A 20,772-nucleotide genomic window follows, 5' to 3' on the forward strand; every position below is an offset into this window, starting at 1 on the left:
TTTTTTTTTTTGGCCATCCCTTATCTGGATTTCTGCGGGTTTTTAATTAGAGCCAGACAAGCACTCCGTCCCCTTTCCCTTTCCCCCTTTCTCCTCTCCCCTTCCCCTCTCCTCTCCCGGTCACTTCTGGATCTATTAATGCTTTATCCCAAGGAAAAGCTTGCAAGTGTTACAGCCATCAAAATATACATACACAGAATATTGATACCTCGCTGTAGATCCTCTCAAAGTCAAGGTGGTTTGGTCTAACTTCCTACACAAGCATAACTCATATTAGCACTAACAACAGCAATGCCACGTATCAAAAGAAAATACACCCAATTGTGTCGGGAAAAACTGATGGAGATAATAAAGGCGTTAATTTTAAGTTAACTGTGATGTCATACATGCCTGCATACAACCCATCGCTTAATTAAGCGACTACGTCACTTGATTAATAAAATAAAGTTTTAAAAAAAAAAGAGCCTCTCTCCTCCTTCCCCAAGTTTAATTCTTTTAGAATAACTGCAGAGAGAATTCCTAACCAGGCTGTCACACTGGGCAGCTGAAAGGTATATGCTCATTACTCATCCGGCAAAATGGTTAAATAAAATAATAGAACAAATGGTAAAAAGCAAAGTCAAGTAGATCCACGAAGACTCGCAATAAATTATGTAATTTACCATTTAACGGTTTCATCTGAACAGCAAGAGCTAAATTTTGAGTCGGATTCCCAGAACTGCGCTGCAATTCCCTGAGATCGCTGCTGCCGGTGCTGCGGCTTCGTACGTACCAGTGACGGGATTTAGCCCCGGAGCTGCCAAATCTGCGGGAGCAATCGGGCACCAGACGTCTCAGTCCTATTATTTTCACTCGCTGGTGATCTGAGGTGTGATCTGCAGTTTCATTTCGCAGATACTAAAAGATGGAGCTCTCGCAGCTCAGAAGGAGCCGAAACGCGGTTTGTTTTTAAATCGCTGCTACGCACAGATGTAAAACCCAGATTATGGATGTGTCTAAATACAAAGCAGCAACGATTACACCAATATAACACTAAAGGATGTGCTATTTTGTGTAAGACAATAGGCAAGCACTAAAAACCAAAATGAAAGTAAAATGCAGATTTAAACAATGTATTAGTTCCAAGAACATAATGAAAATATCACTTATGAAGTAGCATTTGCTCTTTAGAAACATTTATTACTACTACAGATACTTAAGAATAAAAGCAAAATGCTTTTAACCAAATTCATAGCTGCATTTACCAGAGGAATCATTTTAAATTTTTTTATATGCACATTTACGGTATTTATCTCAGTCTTACAAACCGTTTTGAAAACAAAAGGGTATGAAAGACATAATTTCTTATTTAAAAATAAAAATAGAAACAGAAGTGTCCATTACCAATTATTTTAAACTACAGCCCTGGCTCTTCATTTTATTTTTCAGGACAACTAGTCCCCTTCATTATGAAAGAAAATGTAGGCACAGGTTTAAAAAATGTATGTTGTGGGGACAGTTGACAGATTACTGCTCACGGAACTCAATTTCCCAACCCCAGGTATCACCGGCTCAAAGACAAACAGAGTTGCTCAACCTCTTTGTGTCCTTGTACCTCCATACCCAGGTGACCATGTTCAAGCAAGCAGAAAGTTGATTTAAACCTCATAATGACATCAGTTTTAAGCCATCGTCTCTCTGATAAAAAAAATATAAAATATCGTGCTGCACCGCAACAGCCTGAACTCTCGAGTTCCTCTTTCCTCCCACTGCCGAGCCCCCGGCTTCAGCCACCCCCAGCGCTCGCAGCTCATCCCCCTGCAAGGACCAGCCCTTTCTGCTTAGTTTTAGGTGGTCTCCGGCGTGCAAGTAGGCACCCCTTAGGTTTTAAATACGCTCCTTCCCGAGGACTAATAGTTACCCTGCCCTGCTAACCATATCAATCAATGCCACGACCGCTGAATTACCTACTGGTGTCTCCGATGTGTTACCGCACAGATTACACTTCATGCATCACCACATTCATTTCTTTCACATTACACATGAGCGTGTCTTGTCACTGCCCAATTGCCCTTCTTTGGACAGCTTAACTGATGGACTATACAATGAACCTCACCGAGCCGGCTTAATAGTATAGGAGCTGTGGGAAAAATTAGAAAGGTTGACGCTTGAGTCCGGTGGGTGTGTGCGAACAGCCTGGGATGCTTCCGACAGTAAATCTGAAGCATAATTAACGCAAGTATAAATGGCATTTTGCCTACGTGCCCTTTCTTCTGGACGTGTTTCTTCTCCCCATCACGCTGGGCATCGAGAGTGACTGCCCCCACCCTCTCGTGCATCAGCCCCGAATCACGCACAGGACTGGCCCAGAACCCACACCGAGCTCTGGGACGCCAGAAAGCTAAACTGAGCCTTGCAGAGAGAGGCACCAGGTCTGCAGAGGCTTGGCCTCTCGAGACAGGAGTCAGGTGCTCTGATACCTTGGTGGGTCTGGCAAAAATAAGGCTAAATAAATCACTGGCAAAGCAGACTCCTCTCCTCAGTTTTGTCGCCTTTTATCCGTATAAGCCGATATTTGTCAGCCACCTTGCTCGCCTTTTGCAGCTCCACGCAACAAAAGGAGGGTGAAGAAGGGAAGCAATTTCGTCCTGTCCCTGCTATTTAACTGAATAAAACTGAATGCAAATTCATTACATGGTTTAGCAACTAGTAGCAGCCCTAAGGCTGCTTTGAAGAGCCCAAATCATTCAACCCAAGCTGACTCAAGTTGTTGAGGTGGATGTTTAAATTTATTATGAGGCAAGGGAAGGAAAAGGCACGATTATTCAGAAATACCAGCATCATGGTTGAAAGACCTGGTCTTCCCTGAGCCATGTCAACTTCGAAGAGTCTGCCTTAATCACAGCAGTCACAGCTCAGGCAAGTCTGTTAAAATGTCCCGAGGCTTGCAGACAAACCCAGTTTAAAAATAAAATAAAATAAATTCCAACCAGAGAAGAAAAGGGAGAATAAAAACCTCAGGTTATAACTGCTGTCATAGGTATCGTGACTTGAGTAGCTATTGCTTTCAAAGTATCAATATATTAGAAAAGAAATAAATAGGGATTTCAGCAAAGCAGTAACTTCTTGCAGAGCGCAGGAATGAATGAAGATGTAGGAGGATCTAATTGTCAATAACACCATTAAAATTAAACAGAGTTAATCCCAATTTGCCTCAGTGTGGAGGAAGGAACGAAGCTACAGGGCACACAGGCAGTGGAACCAGGGCTGTGCAAACGGGCGTGGAGAGGAGCCGTGGCTATCGCGAAGGGCAAACCAGAATTGCTACAGTTCGGCAGCACGTGAAGCACAGCTCCTCTGCGCCCGGCTCCTCGTCGGGCTGCAACTGGAAGGGGCTCAAATAATACGTGTAGAAAAAAAAAGCTGCTCTCATGCTACCCTTAGCCACAAACCCAGCACCAAGAATCGATCTGATGCCTCGTGCGAAGGATTTCAGGCCCAGATGAGCACAACCAGCAGCTTTGAGTCCACGGGGCGAGCTACAGCTACGCAAACTGAAGCCCCACTCTGAAGCACCCGCTTCTTGCCGGCCTGAGCAGCCCACGACTTCAGCGTTGCCCTTCTCAAAAAATACCTTTACGCCGCCCACTCTGCCTGTCGAGATTTTTCCGTGCTTAGTATTTATATGAGTCTACGAGATTCCTCTCCTAGTCAGTGGACAAATTCTGCGTGCGTGTGTGCTATCGCTTTGCCAAACAGCCGGCAGCCCCCAAACCCCTCACCTACCTTGTGCGAGGGGTTGCAAAGGCAGAGTAGGCTGGCCGGCTAAGCCGCCCCCGGCCGCTGCAAGGACAGGAGGTGCTGCTGCTGCAACTGCTGCATCTGTAAGAGTTGCTGCTGAAAGGCCAACTGCTGCGTAGCCACCTGCTGTTGCTGGGGCTGGAAAAGAAAAAAATATAAAAATAAAATAATAAAAAAAATGCACAGTTGTCAATAAGGAGCAAAGCATTCGCAGAGTACAGGGCTCCTGGTCTCGGCACACTCCGACTTCACCTGGTATCAAGGCAAGCTGCTGAGCCCAGCACCCCGTAAGGCAGGCGTAGGTGCTTGAGCTGACCACGGGGCTGCAGTTCATTCCCACCTCCAGCCGTTACTTTCATCCTACCCAAAGCCCTCCTGCCATCCCAATAAAAAATGCATCGCAGCATCTCTGGGCCCGTGCTCCTGCGTCATCCCGCTCCACATGGGCAGGTTTTACCCCGTTCCGGCGGTGGGGAAAGCGACCGGGGCCGGCAGCTGTCACAAGTCCCGGGTAACTCTGAGAGGCCGAGAACACCACGTCTAACGCCAGAATCACACCACGGGATCACATCGCGGCTCGATGCACTGAAAACCAGCCCTGCCTGCGCTCTGTTTGCTCATGTGAGGGTTGTCTCAGCTATTAAGGCAACTCGACTGGCTTAATTTATGGTATTTTATGCTTTCCCTTATTCATCCATCAGGCCCCACAATACTCTGCTATGTTCAGTATTATTCCGGGTTGTATTTAAGGCTGCTACTTCTGCACTTTGAAAATTTTAATTATTCTCACTAGAAAGAAGATGGAGTTGCTTTACTCCGCAGGGATGCGAACCTTGAACCTTCGAGGTGTAAAAGAACATGTTGCTTTTCTCACTGCTGTACCCGGAGAAGCTTTTAACTACTCTGTTTATCACTTCTGACATAAATAAATGAGAAAAAATCAGACCTTTGAAGAAGAAAAACTTCATCTAATATTGTTAATTAGCCATGACAAACGATGAAATAACATTGTAAATCTTTCATAGAAACAGCCACTAGATTTTAATTACACACATTCATAATTTAGCAAACAACATCTTACTTGAATGTGAGTGTTTAATATGTACAGTACTCCAGGCTTCAGAGTCCTTAATTTTGTTCAGTTAAGGAAGCCTCTAGGTTTTGCTTCCATGCTCATCTTGTATTTTATTTGCTTTGTTCTTTAAAATCCATGAAAGGCTTTGCATTTTGATAAATATCTTTTTATTTATTGTACAATGACAGGAGGAAAACTTTTGTTGTGTAAAACATCAATACATCATGCCAGTGTTTAGCAGTTCCTTGTGCTAGCCAAAAAAAATTAATGTAGATTTCCTTAGTAATTATCTGAGTGATAGAAAGATAATACAGTGCAGTAGTACAATAAATAGAAGGAAATTATCTAATATCCCTAATCTGCTAGGAATCATATCAAGGTGGAGGTCTTATACACATTATGGCTAACAATTATGGAAAGAAAATTAACTCTTACGGAACCGTGCAACTTTCACAAACAAACCCCGGCCTGAGCCCAAGCGTTTTGTTGCCTTTCCTTGACACCGAGCCAGAGGATCACTGGCTCCAGTCCCGACTGGTGTCAAGCAGGAGGGGGAAAAAAAAATCCACGAGAGCTGGAGGAGCAGGAGTGACAACAGCCAAGAGTCTGGCCCCCACCTCCCTGGGCAACCAAGTCCCATCAGCCTTAACGCTGCGACCGCCTGCACACCCATCACGGTGCTGACAGCCAGTCAGTCTATTGATCTGATTCATAAAGTCAATTTATCTTCTTTCCAACAAAAATCTAAGACCTCGAGAATATGGTTAAACAAACAGGTGTTTAGATTTTCTGAAACTTGGGAGAGTTTTCATTTCTTTGCAATATATTGCTCTGAGAGGTTCGGTTGCTGCAACTATTGGCAGCAGCACCAGGTGAAGGCAAGTCCCAGCAATGGTTATATTAAGAGTTAAAGTAATGTTTGCCTCCATAAATACTCATTTTCTGAAGATTTATATATATATACATATAAAATAAATGGTATTACAATAAAATCTAATTACAGCAAGCTGTGTTTTACCTATTTGCCATCTGAGTGTAAGTCAGCATGCTTTTCTTTTTTTAAAAAACCACCTTCTATATAAATTGACTGATGCCCATTTGGTTGTCTTCTCAGCTATCCTAAGAAAAGCTCTTGAACGCTCTCTACTTTGAAAAGCCAGGATATAAAAGTATACAAGGCCCATTGTCCAAGAAAGAATTTAAAAGCAAGACACGCTGCCAAAGTGCGCTCCCCACCCAGTTACCAAACACAGGATACAAGGCAGTTTGTTTACTTCTCACAATTGAATGCATACAAAAAAGGTCTCGGTGCAGTCCTGTTGTCAGGTCAGTAGTCAGTGGTAAAATGCTGAAATATCCTGATAAAACTTGCATTTTTGGTCCCCTCCCTAAAGCTTCTGTCAAAGGTCTGTTTTCCTTTCTTAGGTTACTCCCTACTGCCTAACATAAACTGTCACAACTGCCGGAGGACAAATGGCCCTGTTGGGGGAACAACCCGCTCCCGTCCAGCGCCGCGGCACCCAGTCGGGTCCCTCAGCCCCTCCGGAGTCCCCCTTGCTTCGGGGAGAGCCGACCGGTTTTGGAGGAGAGGTGCCCCCTCCGGGGCAAAGGCCTGGGGTCTCACCTCCTCGAGGGCACCGTGCAGCGCTCACCCCCTGCTCCGGCACGCAGCCCCTGAGTAAAACCCACCGGGCTCCTCGCTGGGGTCCCTCTGTTATCAGTCTCGGGGGTGGGATCCCGTTTGCCAGCGGGGCTGGGGAGACGCGTCATGGGTTTTTTTTCTCTTCTTTCACGACAGGACAATAGGACAAGGCACTAAGGAAATGACTTGGGGGATGCCCTACGCGAATGCACTTGTTCCATCTGTCAAGGTACAACCTCGGCCCTCGTTAGCGGCCGCCGCTGTCCGCCATGCGACCCGACCATCGGTTCTCAGTACGAGAGGGAGAGGGGAACAAAAATAAAAACAAAAAAGACCATCGCTCGCATGCTAATTTAGCAAGAGTAACCTCCCCGTGGCAGGAAAAACAGGGCCGAACGAACCTGCGGGATGACACGCATCACTGCTAACACCAGCAGCAAAAATACCTCCCCAAAACCCTAGGAAAAGCTGAAGGGACTTGGGTCCCTTGTTCTCTTAACAGCTACCGTGTTAAAATGCTCTTCTCGGAACAGGAAGGAGTCCTTTCTTATTGTTGCTTTCGATAGTGTAATATCAGAAGTGTGACCACAGTAAATCCGCGTGTTAGATATTGAAATGCCATCACATTGTCTAACTTCCCTTCTCGTCTTTTTTAACACAAAGTATTTCTTTTTCTTTAAGCTCCAAGCCCTCATCTTTGTGTCTGAGATGCTCTCCTGTCTGACAACAGCAATTTAGAAGAGTTAACTTTTATCGTTCATTCTGCTGTGTAACTTTCCCCTTCAAATTTCTTTATCTGCCCTCTGAGCTCATCCGAACTTTCATGTTCTCCCAGCATGCAGGCTTGCATTCAAAACTATGTCTAATAGACCAAATAAGAGGTTAATAAGAAGTGGCAACAGAAAGAAAAAATACAATCCCTGGTAACTGATAAGAATGACAGTGGCAGCCCTTTATTGTTTGTCTTCAAATATAGAGTTAAAGATCTTTAAAAAACTAAATTTTGACGCCTTTGAAAAGAAAGAAGCACAAAATAACAACAGGGGGTTATTGCCTGCCAGCCACAGGGGAGAAGCTCCATAATTCTTATTCTCCCTTTTGAAGGCTGTTAGAAATCTGATTCAAAAAAGCAACAGCAGAAGGAGAAAGCCTCTTGAGGCTATCGCCATTTCCTGTGATCATGCATAATGCGTTTCAAAAGTGGGTTTTTACCAATTCTGTTGATCAATTGCACCTCCTTCATATTCCCTCTTTTTTCTGCTGTGTTTACATCTGATGTGACTCAATGACAAGCGCTGTCTGAGACTGTGAAACAGACCTGTCATGTTGATTTATGGGCGCATCAAACCACGACTTGTCCAAACTGAAGCTCGCAGTTCATTAATTAGAGAGTTGTGACTTTGAAGTCAGCTTTCAGACTGTGGTTTTTAACATTTGGCTTAATTTATATGCTCTTGAATGTGGATCTCTAAGGAAAAAACTGAAATTCCCTTCTTGTCTTTGAACTTCTTTTGACCGCACAATAATCATTTCTTTGTCCAGAGTGATGCCTGCATCCCAGAGTCATTAACGCGCATTGAACTGCCACTGATGAGTAAGCCCTACTGAATTAGAAAAACAGCCAGCAAAACAAAGCTGAGAGCATTCTGCACAGTGATATCTCACAATTACATGCCTTCCCTCCCTGTGCCATTTCCATTTTAATTACTGTTAGTCCTTTAGATTTACATTTTAGACACTTTTTAATCTGTTCCCTTTTTATTATAGTGGCGCCCGTAAGCGCGCTATGGTTAAGGTTGTGTCAGCGTTTCCATTAAAAACCCCCTTATTTTCAGGGGTTTATAACTCAGCTGGAAAAATTCACTCTGGGTTAAAACTTGGCACAGGTGGCACGATTTTGCCGAAATTTCAAGGAGGCTGGGGGAGGAGGAGGAGGGCAGAAATTGGTGTGTGCTTCGAGCAGCGTCGCTTGTGAAGTAATGCCCGAGCGCTGCCGCTATCGCAGGACATCACACAGCGTCTCGCGTCGAGAGGCAGCTTTCTAGGATCTACCCGAGCCAGCACCAATGTCAGATTAAAGATGAAAGTCTCGAACTCTTTGTGACTAGAGAGGCGAACTCCGTGCCTTAAAAAGAAACGCGACTGCAGCAAAAAAACATCGAAGCATACCAAAATCAACAAAGTTTGGGACACGATGGGTATTTCGAAAGGGAAGTGTATGTAAAGAGCAGGCATAAACTACCCCGTCCTGCTCCTGCCACGGACTGTGGTGGCATCAGAGCGAGGTGTTCCCACGCTGCCTCTGCCCCTCACACCTCGCTTCTCGCTGTCACCACTCCGGCGCGATCCCTCCTGCTATGCCCACGCTGCGAGGAACATGCAAAGCAGAACCTCTCTGGTTGGAAAGCGCAAGCCCAAACTCAACGTCTCTTGGCATTCTGCCCTGTTCGAGGAGGACATCACCATATCTGGGCCTGCTGCCTTGCCCCCTCCCCTTTACAACATAACTAACGCCCAAAAGCACTCTCCCCAGATACAAGTCTCGATGCTTGCTCCAGTACTCACGCCGAACATCAAGGCACGGTCCCCCCGCTATAAAATATGTGGCAGCAAGCAAATGGAAAGCACAGGAAAATACAGGCGAAAACAGGACAATAACTCTAAATCTGAAAGCTGAGACCTGATAGAGTCAGTTCAGTTGTGCAATCATTTATAAGATGAATGACAGTTTAATAGCCACTAGACAGTCCCCGGGGATCTGTGGTTTGAAAGTAAAATGGGTATTGTCTGTACCTCTTTAGGCTGTTTTCCAGCATGTTGTTGCTGTAAAAGTTGAAGCTGCAACTGTTCCTGTTGTTTCTTATAAAACTCTTGAAGCTGCTGCTACAAAGAAAAGGAAAGATGGTAAGTAACAAAGTGGAGAGCCAATTCAGTGTCCCTTTTGGTGTAACACACAAACTGTGATTTGAAAAATAGCATCCTTTTATCTGTAATGGTCTGACCTTTAGTTTGAAACTCAACAATAAATTCAGTGCACACTGACTATTCTTGGCATTATCGTTTGAAAAGTAATCTCCAAAATGAACTGATGAAAAACATACCATTTTCTACACAAACTAATTAAAATAAGGCAAGGAATGACCTTTGATTGTAACAACAAAGCCAAAATGCCCTTGCTGAGAGAGCCTGGCGAATCTCTGTTGTGAAACACACACGCTTTCTAAATGATGGGGTTTGACTGTATTAAGTGTCGCTCAATACATGCACAGACATCCCGGGAAACCCTCTCCTCCTCCCCGCTCCCCAGATGCGCACGGCGTGGGCAGGAGGGAGCACGCGAGGTGGGGCTGGGGTGGGTGCTGACGCCCACCCGGGACTCCTGAGCCCCACCCTGCGGTAACGGAGCCTCGGGGCTCATCGGTGGCCAACTTTCAGTCAAAAAAGGGCCACGGGCTGCGAGAAACACTGACGCGCCGCAGGGCGTACGTTGGCTGGAATCAAACAGATTAAGGCTCGCAAACCTCTTCGTTTTTACTGCCACTGTTTCCATAGTCCTTTACGGTTCCAGATGGACACAGTGAGGTCTAAACCAGGAACTATCGCCCTACTACCTCGTTTACTCCAACTAGGCAGGGCACGCCGTGCTGTCTGGGGGACGCAGGCAAAAGCAACAGGGACATCTGCCGAAGTCCTGACACTTAAATATGCATCTGTATTATTTAGCTGATCTTGGAAACACTCCTAGCACTGCTCCCTGGATTTGTTTCCAGTAGCTATTTCTAGAATTAAAAACAAAAGACCAGTCAGTTCATCTCGGACCACGGCTGCCCTGAGGTTCGGACCCGAGATGCAGGACAGCTTCTTTCCCCAGGAACATTTCGGGAGGCGAAGCCCTCCGGTGCCAACAGGGACCACCCGAGCAGCTGCTAAGGAAACAATTACCTGTTGAAGCATGAGTGCCTGCTGCTGCTGGAGCAGGACTTGGAGCTGCTGGGGAGTTAGCACTTGTTGCTGGAGGATCTGCTGCATTTGCTGGGGAGTGATCACTTGAGGTGTCATCATAGCCACCGACACTGGAACCTGAAGCACGAGAGGAGAGCAGAGAGGGGGTCAGAGCGCATCACCGAAATCCCGCTGGGCACCGAGGGCGATGCAGCCCTTACAGAGCACCGTGGCAGGCACAGAGGTACCGACCACGCTTTCCTGGTGGCTCAATTCCCAAAGCATTACTGCGATGGGAATTCTTTAGAGCAAGTGAGAGGGTAAACCCGTATTTATTTATTTTTACGAGAAACTGTCAACCGGGTTCTTTCCCTCTCAGAACGCCCCCGCCTGCTGTACAGAAACCCAAGAGCCGAGTATCCTGGAGCTGATGAGATCTAGACCCTATTACGACAGGTTTTTAAGAAAATTGAAGGAAGGCTCAGTGATGTGAATAACAGCACTAGACTCCTATGCAATTTTAACAGAAAGGCCCTACCACGATGTCTTTACCATTCCATATTCACCCAGCATACAGATGTCTTCAATTCTTTCATATTATGTGAGATACCATTAAAAGCCGCTTTCCATGACATTTCAGTGACAAACAGCTACAGTGATGAACCTGATAGCATTTCATATTTGCAACTGTTAACACGTTTCTGCACGGGCATCTTTGCAAGGAACCTGTACACTGTATCTGAAAGGATGATGTCTTGTTCAGATAAAACACTGACATTAAAATGACAGGCTGTCTTGGCCAAGGTTACACAAATTGTATTCAAGCGGATACCTAATGACAATGCTACGAATTCTGCAAGCTTTCTAGAATGTAATTTAGCTATTCAAAATAATCACTGCACTTGTGTTTAATTTGCAGACTACATGAGAACCATTTTGTCAGTCCTAGTAATGCAAGAAGACTATTTCCCTAGAAACCCACCCCTCTACCCTCCACCCAAAAAAAGGAATAGAAAAGGAGGGGGAAAAAAAAACACAATAGAGGAAAAGACAAAACCCGTATGAGTTCTAACAGTAATATTTCAGCACCTTACTTTTCTATAGTTTCAAATCAAATACGTGACAGCACAAAACTAAAAGCAGTAAAAGATATACTTTGCTAAAAAGAATCTCCTGTCACCTCACGTATTACAATAAAAGGTAATAATATGTTTAGCACTTTTTCTGTGCACCACTTTCTAAAAAATCAGCAGACAATAGCTGATCACAAGATAAAGGAGTTAAAAAAAAAATCTTCCAGTGTAGTAGTAAGCAAGAGAGAAACGCAGTGTTAATTTTATGTAACATAATGTCTTAATATGCAGTTTATCTTGACTTTTTCACATGATTTGTCCTGTCATTTGCATAGCAAGCTCTCATTCCTAATTTCACAGTCATTATGCACTGATGTCCTGATTTCTCAGCATCACTAATTTTGACGAACTAAAAACGGTTCCTGAAGGTCAGACGCACGTACGCCGCGCATCTCCCCGTGTTGTTGTGTAAACGGCGCGCGCCAGGGCCCGGCGCCGCCCGGAAAACATTCGCCCGAGCGAAGCCCGGCAGAGGCTCCGACACCCCGTTGAGGCAGACGGGGTCTGGGCATGGCGCCTTCCCGGGGATCCGACACGGTCCAGGCTGGCGCAAACGTGGGCGAACAGAGACTCGATCACAGGTCAAACATCAGCGCCACCAACGCCGGCGGCCACCGCGCTGCTTGCCACCACCTCGGCCACGGCAGGACCAGCTCCGAGGGCTCTGAGTCATCGGGATGGGTAATCCCACCTTAATCCGCGGCCTTTTTAAAAACTTTTCTGGGAGTAGGAAAATTATTTAATTAAATCCTGCCGTCACTATCTTCGCCCCGAAGCGTGACTCACCTTCATTATTCTCATCCCCAGAGAAGTTTACTTTACCCTCGGGTTTGTACTACCTTTCATTGAAGTTGGACTGAGCAAACAGAAGAGGAAGCATGTTTAAGTATGTTTTCTGTGCCCTTCTTGGAAGATAGACAACACAAATACTCTTCAGTCAGATTTATGACGACAAGCGGGGCTACGGACAGGAATAGGGTGGGGTGCTGCAAGCCCTACACACGGGTGATTAATACGAAGGGCCGCATTCTGCCGTCAGCTCTGCAGAGACAACTCCCATTCACTTCCACAGCTCTTTTGCCTGTTTATCTTGGGATGAATCTGAGGATTTGGCCCTAGCGTTGAAAACTGGCCACGTACCTTCCGGTGAAGAATCTCCCAGCTGCGCGCTCTTCGCTAGAACAGAAGCACTGAACCAGCAGGACATTAAGTATTTTATACGTATGCGGCACATCTGGGCGTACAAGCTTGCGTCGACCCGCTCAACTTCGTCTTACCACCCGAAACCCCATTTTCACACCACATCTGTGCCTCTAAGGAAGGTCCTGCCTCCCATCTATAAACACGGCTGACGGCCACGTTCGGCCAAAGTTTGTACTTCGGCTTGTCACGAAGGCAACCTGTGGAAACCTTTCACAAACAAATCCAAGGAAACGAGAAACCGCCGTGTCGGAAAGGACCCGCGTGTCCCGGGCAAGCGTGGGCACACAGCTGGTTTGAGGACTGGAAATAGTTAAGAGTGATGGCCTATATATCCACTCTCTCAACTCCCAACGTCCAACTTTTTCATGTAGCTAGTCCCTGGTAATACTGGGATTCAAAGGGCACGCAGCACCAGCAATAGGCTATTATAGCCCACACTTTATTACCCATTACTACCGAGGTCATTAGCGGTAAGAGTGATTGTACCGGTCTTAACCTATTGATCATTGTAACTACTATCATTTAATCCCGTGTTGAATGTCTGGAAAGCTGCTAAAGGCACACAAGAGAGAGTGCTTTAGCGATGAGAAATATAGCGAAAGCTTGGAAATTACACTTTGATTCATAAAATCTAGCCAGTGGTTTAAATCAATAGTATTTAAAACAGTCATGTAAGTTCTTAACTACAGCTCTCTAATATTTATGGGTCCCTTTTTGAGTGTATTCAGTCAAAACTAAACTTTATTTTAGATACTGTGCAATATACTTTACATTACGTTAGATAAAAAATATTTATTTCTGATACTTTGTCTGATAGTAAACGAAACCTAAACCCAGGGCTATAAATTAATTTCAGATTTCTATCTCTCAGATGTCAACTTAAATGTGTTGCCAAAAAAAATTACAAACCAACTTTAAAAACGGCTTAACTGTTTAAGTACATGAAAATGAGCGTGTTTTATGAGTTAACAATGAATCACAGAAGGCAGTTTATGAAGAACTAAAATAATTCTGTCTTACTGCCTTCAGGGAGTTGAAGTTCAAATTAAACTACTGGCAGATATATTTAAAGAATGCTAAGTTAGCATGTGGAGCAGAAATCAATCTTGTCTTTTTTTCAAGTTGTTTATTTCTATTTTCCACATGAAACACGATTGTTGATATCGATACGATTAACGAACTACTTCTGGTATTGTTGACTGATAACAATAGGGTGTGGTAGATACCCAGCTGCACGTAAACCTGGCAGCAAAGGTAAAAATACAGCTGCAATTTGGCTTTCAGAGCCGTGCTAGTAGAGACCTGCTGACATGCTAATACCATCAACGGCAAAAAACGTCTTTAATACTCACAATTGTTTTCAGACACTACTTCTCCCAAGGTTTTTGCCCGCCGTCCCTCTGCAGCCCCCAGAGCCCTCCCGCAGGCCCCTCCTGCTACCCCCCGTTTCAGGCTCCGCAAACACGCTGGATTTTGGCGAGACCCACCGAGGAAAACTTCCACAAACTCGGGCCAAGCTCACCTCTCCCTTCCCAGCGGCAGTACCGCAGGGATGCATTTGTCACTCCTCCACAGAACCCAGACAAGGGTCACAGGGATGAAAATGATTTAGTCCTATTTAATCATTTCCATTCCCCCATTTTCAGTGATATTAATATAATTAAATACTGGCTAAATAATTTCAAGTAGTTTAATCTTGTATGAAGTGAAAGGGGGGGGAGGGAAAGATCAAAAAAAAAAAAAGGATGCTATTTTCACATAACGTGCCTTCGGTGTTGGATACGGTTGTGGTCCTGTTAACTGTTAGCAGGCATGCATGGAAGACGGGGAGGATTTCCTTAATTCATAAAGGATAACTCTGCCAGAAAATCCTCTCCTGCCACGTACGTTTGAACTCGATTTCAGTCAGACCTCATACCAGGCACCTTGGATTTCCAAACAGCAATTCTTCGGTTAAAGATTTTGTGATAAAAGTTAAACGGAGCAAAACATAGCAGAGCGCAGAAAGAGCAAGTCGTTGAGGAACAGTTAAAAATACTGGGCTAGGAATAAAAATAGACACAGGCAAAACCAAACAATTAACCTGAGCTGTCTTATTAGAAAGCTGCGATGTGCGATACATTTGAAATGTAGGGGAAAAAAAAAAATCCCCAGCGAAACAATGCCGAACAGCTCTGCTGATGCCACAGGAGAAGATAAACCACCCGTCCACGGGCAAAGGGAGAGGCACGACGCCACGAGCCGGAGCAGAGCCCAGCAAAACAAGAAGTGCTGAAGGCAGGACCCAAGTCCATCCCGAGACTAAAACATTTCCGACGTAATTATTTCATCCTCTGAAGCAACAACAAAACCCGTGCCGCCGCTAGAAGTATTCACGCTGAAACTGCAATGCTGGTCCATTCTGCAAAATGGAATCTCGCTTTCAGACTCAGGTATCTTGCCCTAACCCGGTACAACACCCGCAGACAGGTGATGTTTGTTATATTAATGGCAAATCAGCTAAGTAGTCTGTCATTAGCATCACTGTTCTCTCCGTAACAATACGAGTCCCTGTTAAAATGAGAGTGGGGGAGGAAACACTCTTTAAAATTAAATTAGCATTTTATTATTATAATTTTGTTTATTGCATTTTATCAGGAGCAGATCTCCCTCTGACCCACGGAAGGCAGTCCGACGGGCTGTGCTGACGCTCCCCGGCACGTTAGGGTGTCTGCTATCTTCTATATTCTCTCCTAGCTGAGGAAAAAACGGGAATATTTTCGTATTTGTTTACAGAATGAAACATCTGATCTTATCTACCACTTCTCATGCATACCAGGTTTCTCACTAAGTGCCAGGATAATTGTTTCTGCTATAATAAATACCCATTTAATTTGCATAAAAATATAAAGTTTACATAAATTAAATCCTTTCTACATCTAACATTTGTCAAATAGAGACTAAACTGAAACACACACAACCAAAAACTCATTTAATAAGCTGAGTGAGATTTCAACCTCGAGATTATCATCATCATTTTTCACATTTTACAAAGTTATTGTTTTTGTTTCCCGCTCCAGCATGAAAGGAAAAATTATAACCTGCTGTACATGGCTCCAAACAGTGGTGATATTTTCTAATGCTTCAGTTTACAAAAAAAAAAAAATATCATATTTTTTTTCAGAGTTTAGGAAAGGAAATGTTAGATCAACATATTCTGCCAAAAAAGCCTCAAATAAAACAAAAGCAATCCTGCTTAGAAACATCCAAAATATCCCTAAAGCCCTTGAAAACCCTTTGAAACCCTCTCTCTCCAAACACCCTTAATATACTGAGAACGATCATCATGTCAGACTCCTCACATTTGTGTATTAATTCATTAATACATTAAGGAGAGCTTAATTAAATAATAAAAGACCGTGACTGAACCGGCAACATTTAAGATGCCTAGAATTTCATGTGAGCAAAAAGGGAGAGGGGCTTTTTTTTTTTCCCCTTTTCTTTTCCCCTCCTGTCCTGTGGCAGATTTTTTCAGGAGAACTGCAACTCCTGACAGATTTCTAGGGAAGGACAAGCCCTCTCTCCACTCCCTGACTATTTTCTCCTGCAGGAGTCCAACCCACAGCTGGCTCCTCTTCCAACCTGGGCCAGTCGAGAAGACAAAATATTGTCCTGGCCAGATGAGCTAAAAAATAAAATCGTGAGCTCTTGGAAAACATTCACCTGATTAAATGGTGCTGCTGATTTGCCACGCGAAACAGAGCTCTGCCGAAACCCTCGGCTGGGTTTTGCCACTCTGGTTGCGAGCGCAGCCTTTCTAACAGTTGTAAACTTTATTTGCTTAAAATGTACAGTTTTTCACACCTATGGCAGACACCTACAGCTGAACATCACAGCTAAAGCACAACGGTGCAAATTAGATTCTAATGAGAAAACATCAGTTGCTTCTTTGACAATCTTGCCATTCCCTGATTTACTTCTAATGAAGACACACTCCAACCAGCAAGCTCGCCGTGTTAAAGGTCAACGCACGTTCAAAAAAACGCCTCACGGAATCAAGGCAAATAGGAAACCCGTAAAGAAACCTTCTCGTGAAGTGGCGTGGCAATTAGAGTAATTGTGCAAAAAGCCGTCTTCAGTAAAAAGTAAAAGAAATTAAGCTGCCTCTACTGTAACAGGTTAGATGAAAATCAAAATTTAATGTATTCTCCCTTGTGTCATCTTGTTTTGTCAAGACATCAAATAGAATTGGAAAGTACAAAATAACAAGCCCTTGAGAAATCACAGAAGCCGACCTTTTTGATGTTGTTGGTTTACCTTGTTCTCAGTTATTTGAACAATGATGTTTCAGATTTAAGGGCAAGATAAAGCTTAAAAATTAAAACCCGTTGTCAGTTTGGGGAGGAGGGGGTGTTGTCCCTCCCAAATAACAGAGCATCTTACCTAATCAATGAAGGCAAATCCGTCCAAAACCAGCACACAGAACAATCAGAGATTCCACTTATATGTTCAATATTCAGTCTGGGGCTTCTAACATTCATTCAACTTCAGCACAAACTACACATCCTCCTGCTACCATAGGAAATTGTGCTGGAAAGGTTAAAAAGAAGAAGAAAAAAAAAAAAAAAGGAAGAAGAAGAAGAAAAAAAAAGGCTGGGGAAGAGATATTTGCCTGTGCTGCTTCTCTCCCCCATCTCTACACAGCCACTCCAGATCTGCAGATGAGTGCACGCCGCTTTTTTTTTTTTTCCCCTTTCCTTATAACTGGAAAGCAAATCTGAGCCAGTAAGCACCTTATAAAAACAAAACAGTACAGGACATTTTAACTGAACTACAGCAAAGCAGTTTCCAGTAATGCCGTTCTGCTTTCAATAAAACAAACAAACTGCTCAAAACCAGCCAAGCCTTTCACCAAACAATAACAAATTTAGCTGATGGTGTCAGGACTTTCCCACAATCTAGTTTTACAGGTGTTGATAAACCTACCCTTGCTACCACTTTTCCCTAGCAAAGAGGGGAGAAAACAACATCAGTAAGTTATCTTGCTACGGGGAAACATTTTCAGAAAGTAAATCCAAGTGCTGCGTCCTTCTAGCTTAGGTTTGTTCTACAACAGCTCTAAACCGACTGGGAAATACAGAGCAGGAAAGCACAAGAGCTTTGCAACTCCTTCAACTTCTGAATGCAAAAATCCTTCTCCCCTTACCTCTCCTTCAGCTGCCCAGGGCACGCAACCACCACTACACCAAGCAAAGCGCTTTACGCCGGAGCAGCAATTTGTTTAGCTTCTCTGTTTGAAAGCCAACATGACTCTCGAGCATCGCCAGGTTAAAACGCTGCGTAAGAAATCGCTCTGACTGCCCTGCATCACTTTCAATGCCTAAAACTCCCCTTTCACCTTCCCCACACAACTGTTGCTCCCCTTTCCTTCCTTGCATCAGCTGAAAATCGACTCCACTTGCGCAGACGCCCAAGTCCACTGTCCATTAGTGCGACAACCCATCTGCGACCCATCGCAACCCCAGGGCGATACCTCCCGACTCCGCAGCGGTGTCTGAGAACTATTTATGCCCCAGCATAAATCTCAGTGTGGGGCTAAGAGTTACACTCCTGAAATGCGTGGAGGGCTCATCCAGCTGCAGGAGGTGGTGAGGCACCGGCACCTTCCTACGAGCAGCAAGATCCCCAGAAAGCCAGTGCTGGGATTTCATCTCTTCCCTGTCAATCCCATCATATTTATGATTTCTCTTTAGTTCAGCTGAGTGACTGGTCAGAGCCTGTCTCCTAGTTTTGTGTTTTGGTTTTTTTGTGTGTTTTTCTTTTCGTTGTTTTTTAAATAATACTGTTGAAAAAAAGGGAGGGCACAGTGGTACAGCATGGTAAAGTGCACATTAAGTAAGAGCAAAAAAAAAATCCAACAACCAACAAACCCAACTGTAGCAAACAAAAAAAATTTTCAAAGCAGCCCTTCCTATCATAAGCTTTCTGATGATTTATGGTTTACCAACTCAGCAAGGTTACGCAACACTGCATGCCTTTAGATGCATTATTTGAGTCAGTTGAGATTTAATTAAGATCACAGCCTCCAAAATCCCTGTCAAATGAAAATTCACAGAAGACAATACACTATATATCCTCATGCAGATAGTCTCCATTCCATGCTCTGGAATAACATAAGTTAATCCTCGTTTCTATGGTGGCAGACAAAAGTTCACTAATTTTGTTTTCTTTTGACACTTGTGTTGTTTTCTGTTTTATGTCATGAGATCATTCCCTTTTGAGAAGGGGAGGGGAGCTGATATAGGGGGAGAGGAGGGAGAGCAATATGTCTGAATATGGCAGCAGATGTATTTTGACATTCTCACAGCTCTGCCGTGATGTCATCAAGTTTTCATATAATTAACCCCTGCCAGCAAGAGCATCATTTCATGACATCTGTCCACTGGAAAGAGGAGGAAGGGGTCGGGGACAAACCATGAAAGTGCCTCAGTCTTGCTCTCACGCTAAAACCAAAATCAAACAAAATTAAATTAAGGCTACAGAACGGCATTCGCATCTCCCGTATCGGTGACTGGCTTTTCCCAATTCATTATCTGCCCCAGCTGCCTCCTCCTCACCTCGGTGCTGCTCTGAAAGCCCACGCCGGGCTCAGGGCTAACGCCTTCCCCCCCCGACGGCCCTGGAGAAGGGGGACCCTCCGCTCCGCTGGCCAACGCCTCTGCATGCTAAACACCAGCACACCAAATAAAACAATATTTCTCACAGGGAAACTGCTAGAACTTTACCTCATTCCAGCGTATTTCTATTTGCATTATCTTAATATCTGCTTGCTTATCTCATGGTTTAGAAATGACAGGTGCTAGCGGTCTTTTGTTTGACAGGCCACTACACAAATAACTGTCTTGCCTGAAAGGGCTAATGCACTACTAATGAACAATAAATCAACTTTGATTATAAAGTGTCAGACCAATCAGTTTGCAGTTCAGCTCTATCACAGTCTAGGCCGAGGCAGCTACTCTGTTCAGGCAGGATTTGGGTTTCATCTCTGCAGCCTTATCAATGAAATTTTTTGGAAGTAGTCGCAGGAGATCACTGAAAGCCCTCTGACAGCAGATTTTCCGCTGGCTGTGACAAGAGGAGAGTGCCTGCTTTTAGAGACTTCCTAGGCTGCTACTGCAATAAATACACAATCCACAAAAGCCGTTTCTCCACCAGACAGACGCACGCTCTAATGACGCGTTCTCATATAAACACGTTTTTTGGTCCCGCATTTTAAAATAGAGGCAAACGGAATTGCTTTTTAACGTGACGTAAAGATGTGCAAGACGCCTGAAAGCTCTGCACAGAAACCTACTTATGAGGGGCCTGATCTTGCAAACACTAATTTAGCCGGCGGAGCCCCTTCTGCTTCGGGGGCAGCGAGAGGGAGAGAGACTCCTCTCCTGTTCCAGCTGGTGCACACGCACTAGCCGTTGCAGGATTGGGCCTGGGAGGATCAGGCACGAAAATTATCCAAACGAAAAAGATTTTAACGTTTCAGTTTATTTATAAAAAGGCACACCAGCCCGCGTAAGTCACTTTTTGTTAGAAATAAACTTCAGCGATTTCTTGCAGTTAGCAGCTCGGCACTCACGGCTAGAGCGAACCCAACCATTCGCGTTTTCATAAACACATCTTAGTCACCCCGAATGATTCACATTTCCTGCCACCAAACTTGTTTTTATTTAAAAATACAAAACGGTAGCGCCTCGAACGCCGGCACGCGCAATGAGGTGGCCGTGTCGCCTTGTCCAGTGGCTTTACCCACCGCCAGCATGAGCCCAACAGCCCGGCTGGCTCGCAAGGAGTTAATTCCAAAGAGGAAGAGTGTATATGCACTTTGCTCTAAACTTACCACCCACTTCCTAAGGGTTCCCTCCTCCCCACCACCACCACCCCCCGGACACACCATGCCGAAGCCCAGGGCTGACACTTCGCCCGGCTCCCGCTCGGTCCCGTTACACTCCCCGGGGCTCCCA

The 20,772-nt window shown here is 44.6% G+C and overlaps 1 protein-coding gene across 1 annotated transcript in view; it reads right to left on the reverse strand.

The window, feature by feature from the left end:
* Window positions 1-12,084, reverse strand: part of LOC104280020 (forkhead box protein P1-like) — a gene marked incomplete at its 3' end in the record, with an annotated part of 30,445 nt that extends 18,361 nt beyond the window's left edge. Inside the window, 6 exon segments of the mRNA XM_009877539.1 lie at window positions 3,766-3,807; window positions 3,810-3,918; window positions 8,550-8,639; window positions 9,291-9,380; window positions 10,440-10,577; window positions 11,956-12,084. Of these exon segments, the coding sequence (XP_009875841.1) occupies window positions 3,766-3,807; window positions 3,810-3,918; window positions 8,550-8,639; window positions 9,291-9,380; window positions 10,440-10,577; window positions 11,956-12,084 (598 nt within the window).
* Window positions 12,085-20,772: the final 8,688 nt, after the last annotated feature.

Source organism: Apaloderma vittatum, unplaced genomic scaffold, assembly GCF_000703405.1.
Source record: "Apaloderma vittatum isolate BGI_N311 unplaced genomic scaffold, ASM70340v1 scaffold2941, whole genome shotgun sequence".
Lineage (NCBI taxonomy): Eukaryota > Metazoa > Chordata > Aves > Trogoniformes > Trogonidae > Apaloderma > Apaloderma vittatum.